Source organism: Epinephelus lanceolatus, chromosome 21 (assembly GCF_041903045.1).
Source record: "Epinephelus lanceolatus isolate andai-2023 chromosome 21, ASM4190304v1, whole genome shotgun sequence".
Classification (NCBI taxonomy): Eukaryota; Metazoa; Chordata; class Actinopteri; order Perciformes; family Serranidae; genus Epinephelus; species Epinephelus lanceolatus.
Window position 1 is genome coordinate 9,621,587 of NC_135754.1, and position 7,682 is coordinate 9,629,268.

A 7,682-nucleotide genomic window follows, 5' to 3' on the forward strand; every position below is an offset into this window, starting at 1 on the left:
CTTGGTGCTGATTGGATATACTCAAGGAGGGATGTGATGTCAACGGAAAGCAACAAAATAGCCGGCATTTTTAAAACTCAGCAGACGAGGGTTAGCTCGTTCATATAGCTTCCGCCGCCATGTAAAAAAACTCACTAAATGGCCTGTGAAAAAAATATTTTTTCCAGCAGATATCTTAGTTACAACATGATTGAGCTAGCAAAGCAGTTTTGTGTTGATATGTGTGGTATGTATTCAGTTTTGGGAAATCACGATGTCTAGAAAGCATCAGTGGCTGCAGCTGACAGGGACAGCTAACAGCAGCAGCAAAGCTAACATCAGGACGTCATCTGTTAAAAGCCTCCCGTTGTCGGATACAACATGAAACTACTCCAGTTAGCTCAATCATGTTGTAACTAAGACATCCGCTGGAAAAAATTTTTTTTTTCACGGGCCATTTAGTGAGTTATTACAGACACCGCTAAGGGCTATCAGCTAACGGCATCCCTACGTCGTCCCGCTAAATGGTCGCGCAATGATTACGTCACATCCAGAGCCCGTAACTTTACAGGAACCTTCCTCGTACTCCGCTCTCTCATTGGAGACACGGCAGTTGAGAGGGCTGAGCAAGAGGACGTTCCTGTAGTAGTTCCTGCCCCCCAAATAGTATCAGGAACTTCTTCAGTGGAAACGGGCCTTTGCAGAGAGTTTCATTTCATGGCCTGATAATAGTCCTCTTATCCTAATAGTAGGTGTGGCAGGCCCCTACTAACCCATATCTATTATGCTTACCACCACTAATGACAGCCATTTAATGGCCTGTTAACAGCCAAATGAGCTGGGTAATCCATTACAGTAAACATTACAGGTCTACCAGCAATTACGCTAGCACCAGAGGGCAAGATTTTTAATCCCCAGCTCCAAAACCAATGCATCCCACATTTCCCATAGTATAAGTCAGTAGTGTCTTTTACTGCCCGGTTAATGCTTGTGTCCTTTCAAACTCCAAAAACCCAGTTTAAGAAGTGAAGCATACACACTTCGAGAGTAGTTGGTAGTACAGATAGGATTCTAAGCAGGATTCTAAAAGCACCTAAAAAGTTGTGATGGCAACATAAAAGGAGTATGGTGGTGCCCATTCGACAGGCAGTTGAAAGCTTCAGAACGTTTACTAGAGACAGCCCAATGCAATTAATGACAAATCTCAAATTTATGGCACTTGATGACCAGCCTTTGTCCAATTTTGCCAGCTAATTATGCATTTGGACCTGGTACACGCAGAGGTATCCCCACTCGCCCTGTATGATGTTGTCACCACACACATTCATAGTCTGACCAATACCAACATGAGCAACATAAGTTTTACCACAGACATAGAGACTTATGACATTAGTCCAGTGTGTATGTTTAGTTAAACAGCTCAGTGGCTGCATGAAGACTTTAACATGTTGTGTTAAAAATTGTGGTGTCGGTTAGATTTGGTTAGAGCTATGGAATATGAAACCATCCGTCACTGCTCACTACATCTTACCATTCTCACCTAAAATACAAAAATGTTAAATTATTAGTCAACTTATCAGTTTCTGCCATGAGAAGCGGGGAATTATCAGTTATCCATAATATGCATCCCTAAAAATGACATCTTCTATAATAAATACAAAAGAATTCACACTTTGAAATGCAAGGCGTACGTGTTTTACCTGTCTGTGTCTTGAAAAGCCATGTTCCTGAAAAACAACAAAGTAAATAAATGTGCCTATGATTAAATATAGGGAATCTAACCATGCTGTCAATATACATAGTTCAGTGAAATCAAACTGAAACATAAAGGTATTAGTAGGTGACCTCATCTCAGCATTAGCTCTAATAATAAATACGCAGAGACTGAAATACCTTCACTTGAAAAAAAAAAAAAGCATCACGAGGCTCAAGAAACAGTTGTGTTTGATTGCTGATAAGGCCTGCCTCACTAAGAGACTTCCTCTATTGCTGATAATAAAAGAGACTTAGAAGCAAAACCCACATTTAATATCAAAGCTGGGAAATTCAACTAGTAACCCATCCTAAAAATAACTATACAAATAAAACTAAACCGACCACATCTCACGCAGACGTGTATAACCATTTTCATTTTGTTTGCATATACAGCAGTAGCTTTGTTGCAGAACTACTGAATGCTCAAAATATGGCTCGATTAACATAACAAACAGTAGTGGGGAGTTTCCTTTAAATGCGTGGACTGCAGACAATTGCAGCACACACAGAAACACACTGTATGGCTGTCTTCCATGACAAATATGCTTCATTCTGCATCATCTGATCCAAGCATACATCCAATACGGCTGTGAATCATAGTCACAACATCTTGAAATAGCCATTTGGAGAACATGACTCAGTGTTTGGGGAGTAATTATTTTGACACTGTTGTAACTCGTCTGACAATTTTAGGTCTGGGTTTTTTTATGTCAGGTTTCACAAGAAAGATAGAAACATGTTTCATCAGCTTAAAACCTGAAAATCTGTGCAGAGATGATACAAATACAACCTAGAGAAACATAAAACACCTTCAGAGCAAAAGTAGATCCAGTGTTCATGTGTCTGACAGCATCAGTTTCACAGCGCAGTATAAACTGAGTAGTTAGTAACTGGCAGAGAGCCAAAATGAAACAAATTTAGTAGACTTTAGTTCAACATATATAAGTGCACTGTAGTCCATACCTGTTCAGGTGTTTGCAGTAGGTTGGCTCCTGCGCTGGTGGGTTCACTTTGACTTGACATAATGATGCTAACATTTGACAAGCTGACTCCTGCCTGGTAAGCTGCTGTGCTGTTTGTGTGTGTGTGTGTGATATAGGGAAGCTGTGTGCTCGGTGTGGTTCGATGAACTATCACAAAGCTGCCGGAAGTCATCACTTCCTGTAGAAGGTGGTAACGTCAGTAACTGTGACTTATGACTTTTTCCTCCATCTAGTGCCCTGCAGCGTGTCTAAATGCAAAAAAACAAACCTCAGTCGCTCAAAGTTGAAGCACAAACCCAAACTGTTGATGACTTTATTGGCTCTAGTTTTGCATGCGATGTTGTTACCTATAGGTCTACTGTTATTATTTTACTGTTAGTTACTATCACCATGGATCCCACAATGAATCTAAATCCATGATACATGTTAATTGCAGCTGAACGAGGCAATGAAACAGCATGTAACATGAGACAGTCCACAGCAGTCGCTCTGTGGTTTGTCTATTGTCAGCTTCACCTGCTTCCCATTAGGAGGTATTCTATTCAAAAGTTTATTTACTCCATTATACTATTGTAATTACTGCATTGAGAGTTCACGTCTGACAATACTTCACTGCATATATTTAGACACATCTACACACATCTACGCACACGCATCTTCTGTAGGCTCTCTATTTCTATTTCTATGTAACTATAAACTGTCTGCATCTTATCTATGACTGTCGGTGCTTCTAAAATGTTTTGATGGTACATTTTTTGTCACAGAAAAACACTATTTGGGATATAACAAGCACAAGAATGTTAGCTGTTGAAGTTGTCAAGGATCCCTAACTTGATACAAACTGGGTCACTGACTCCAGTTTTATATGAATCTGCGTCAGGGAGGTCCTTCTGAAAGATTGTGAATGCTAGATATTATTAAGACCAGAATTCTATGGATGTCAACAACAGTCGAGGAGGAAACCATGAAGGGGGTGACCTATGATCAGAGGATTTGGATCAGTTCTATAGTGAGTTGAGTGCTGGAACTCCCCAAAGGACCCTTAACGTCAAGAACTACTCAACTACAAGAACTTTGATCTATAAAATGTCAGAATATAAAGCCCAAGTTAACATATTCAACATATTCGCAACTGTGCTGCAAGTTTGAGGACTATGTTTGACGTCATTGCCAGATGGCCTTTTTTGGCCTAATGATAGTTACATCACATCCTGTGTATTACCACATAGATGTGAAGAGTTACTACATTTGACACTGCGATTTGAGCTAAATATGACAGTTATACAACCTACTTTTTCATGGCATGTGCACAAAAAATGAGTTCGATTCATTCCCACTTTGTGTTTGGGACTGCCTATGTGAGTGTCAGAGAGAGACAAAGAGAGAGCCAGACAGACAAAGCCCTCCACTATTGTTGCCAACCCACACCATGAATTTGCATCTTCTCGCATCTTTCACAAGCATGCGGGTACTTTTGCAACCTGACCACTCGCTTTGCTTTGACTCATTCTGAGAAACACTGTTACTTACTGAAAGAGGCACATGCCATACACTGGGAATGCGTAACACATCATATATCAAAGAATAACTGTTATGACCCTGTCCTATTTGTATGGCAGGGCATTTTAAGTATTACTCCATAGCCTGTATGATATTGTCAAGTTGGCCTGTAACTCATCTGAAGTAGATGCTCTGCCCCTTGAATAGTTGGGATTCACCCTGCCTAGTAGAAATGTCACCAGGCAATTAGAGTCCTCTGTATTAACAGATGTAAATCTAAGTAAAACACACACACACACACACACACACAGATATATACATTCAGTATGTGTGTCAAATTATGTTAGAATCTTGGGGCAAGACGCTTTAGCAAGGGAGCAAAACCCCCAGGGGCATCCTGCCTCACAACATTATCTAGTATTTAGCCATATGTGACTTAAAATAGTTCATGTCTACGTATAGGAGTAGTATAGTATAGTAGTTTTACCAGCTTGCTAGCATTATTAGCTAGTTAGCCAGCAATTAGCATTGCTAGCTATCTTGAATTAGCCAACCTTTTTAAGCAAGCTTGCTGGAAATAGACATCCTATAATAAAAGTCTGACAGAAAGATGACAAGGCTTCTAATAAAAGCCAAGGAAAATATTTTTCATTGTTTTTTAATTAAAACAAGACAGTGTTTACAGCCATGCTGATGTCAGCATGCCAACATCTTCACAATGACAGTGCTAACATGCTGATGTTTAGCATACTAACTCATGTTAGTTTAGCATGTTAGCATGCTAACATCTGCTAATAAGCACTAAACACAGTGTACAGCTGTGACAGATGGGACTGTATTTAGTTATGCAGGTATTTGATAGGCCCTCTGAGAGTGTGCTGAGCTTTGAAGCCAATTTGACATAGTGGCCAGTCTTGGGATTACAACTTCTGGATTCATCCAGTGATGCCATTGGGCCAAAAAAGTTTATGTCTTTTACACTGGAAAAGGGGTATCTGTAAATCAGTGGATACATTTTTCTGAGTGTCACACTCCCCATGAAATTATTCGTTCAACAGTTGAAATTTGATCCAGTCTGATAACATTTCGAAAGCCTAGAGGAGCCGCATGATTAAATCTTTGTTGGAGGACCAAACTAGAAGTTAGCCACTTGGCTGGTGAAGTCTTGACACTTACTCTACCCTGCTGAAAAAACCAGCATGGACCAGCATAGAAATTATGTTGGTCCATGCTGGTTTATGCTGGTCTGGTCCATGCTGGTTTTTTCAGCAGGGGGCCCAATGATATGGAAGATCCCAGTAATTTTACACCTGGGAAGTCAAACTTTTTGGGCTTCATGTGACACTGAGCAGCTTTCATATGAATGAATGGGGTCCTCCCCCCCAATGCTGTATCCAGTTCTATTTGTACATTCGTTAGCAAGATTTCAACAGCTAAACCAAAATCCATCGGCTGATCATAAAATCTGTTTGCAATCTCATAACTGATCCTGATAAAGGCCAAGGCCGCGTATAGGCTATCCCATAACATATGCTAATGCATATATGTAACCATGGTAACACATATGCACAAGGGTATTTTCCCTGATTGAAAAAGCTGTGAAAACTGCCATCATTGTATCTGACTGTGTACTTTGTCTGTTCATAAAGTCCATTAAAAAGTGTGTGACAGTGATCCCACTGTATTTAACCCCAAATCTAACTGTAGCCTACAAGACGCCTTTTTTTCATCCTGTCTCTGTTTGTCATACTCATAACATGCAATTGATTTGCAGTCTAATAATAGCCTACTAATAATGCTTACAGTCATTTATTTCTCTATGAGCTCTGTGTGACACACTTTAGAAGCATTTAAGTGCTGCTGCATAAACACCTGTCAGTCACCAGAATTTGATTTCTCCAAACAACACCAAAACTGTCCAGTCAGCGTGCTACCTGATTACTTCTCTTGGTTAGTTTGCAAAAAATCAGTGTGAACAGGAACTAAACCAAAACTAAAATGGCACAATGTATCATTTTTTCCCTCTGCTGTGGACCAAATGAACCAAACTACAGGTGTGAAAGCACCTTTCAACCCAGGCTGACCTGTGCCTGTTTACAGTCACTTAAAGTCCCTTTGTCTGTTTGGTTCCCTTCTGCTCAGTCAGCTGGAGGCTTTTTGGGATTCTCCGGGTTCGCAACAACGATCTTCATCCCCACTGCCACTCCAGCCGAGTGGGACAACCTGGCATCAGTGCCAGAATTATCATTCCTGCTAGCTCACCCTGCAGCAATAAAAATCATTTCCTGTCTTCGCTTCGCTGTGGTGGAGTGCCAAGTGGGCTAGATATGAATCCACAGTGTGTCACCACCTCCTGCACAAAGATGAAGAGTGATGATCTGATTTAGACCTAGATTTATTTATGATATGACTGTTTATAATCTTATTGTAAAAAAGGTTGCTAGATCACAGGGCTGACACATAGAGACAGACAACCATTCACACTCAAATTCACACCTACAGCCAAAATAACCTAGTCTGCATGTCTTTGGACTGTGGGAGGAAGCCGGAGTACCCAGAGAAAACCCACCTACATGCACACTCCGCACAGGGGGGCTCCCCCACCCAGGGGTTCGAAGCCCCCACCACAAATATTTGATTTGACAAATGTCAAAATTTTGTCCCAGTTATTTGGTGAAACTTTTTAGGTTCAATATTCTGAGGTCCTTCATAGTGTGCATTTTTCCAAAACACTATATCTACTTCACACTGTAGTCACAAGTTTGTTTGTCGTAACTTTTCATTTATTTAATGATGCAACTGTTATGATTAAGGAGAGAATAAGAGTAGGATCAGGCAGATTGTAGCCGTTGGAAGTCATATTTGTTAAATAGGTAGAGGTTACATTGAAATGTATGTAAAGACACTGTCATTTAAAATCATATGACCCTAAATTTAAGAAAATGAACAACTAAGATAGTCAAAACATCCTCGTAACTACATGCAAGGGCTGCACACGGGAAGAAAAAGCAACAATTATGACTACAAGACATACTTTTCCTTCAGTGTCAGACATAATTATACTTAACTCAATACAACTGTCTTATTCTTTCAATGTCTTTCGGTTGCTTCACAAACTATGGTATTCTTGGACTAAACATACTCTGCTTCTCTGGGGGACAAACACTGTTATCACATTGCAATTAGGCTTTCTTTGTGGTCTTTATTGATTTGTTTGTAATTATAAATAGGCTTATGTGGAAATGTGTGTGCATTTGGCACTGTATTTTATCTTTTGCTATTTAAATGTCTGCCTTGTAAAGCATTCTGATTAGGGCTATATTACTTTATTATTATTATTATTATTACTATTATTAATGTTATCACAAGATATGTGTGACGGATTAAACCTTCATTGCACAACATGAGACTAATAGCCTATCCTGATTTTCTATAAAACGTGGAGTTCGTTGTCACAACTAAAAG

The 7,682-nt window shown here is 39.9% G+C and overlaps 1 protein-coding gene across 1 annotated transcript in view; it reads right to left on the reverse strand.

Annotated features, from left to right (window-relative positions):
- The window catches only part of unc13d (unc-13 homolog D (C. elegans)), a 17,802-nt gene extending 14,926 nt beyond the window's left edge, over window positions 1-2,876 (reverse strand). Inside the window, exons 1-2 of the mRNA XM_033611929.2 lie at window positions 2,698-2,876; window positions 1,680-1,706 (exon numbers count right to left, since the gene is read on the reverse strand). Coding sequence (XP_033467820.1) covers window positions 1,680-1,706; window positions 2,698-2,757 — 87 coding nt within the window. The 5' untranslated portion in view covers window positions 2,758-2,876. The remainder of the gene's footprint in view (window positions 1-1,679; window positions 1,707-2,697) is intronic.
- Between the last annotated feature and the right edge of the window lie 4,806 nt (window positions 2,877-7,682).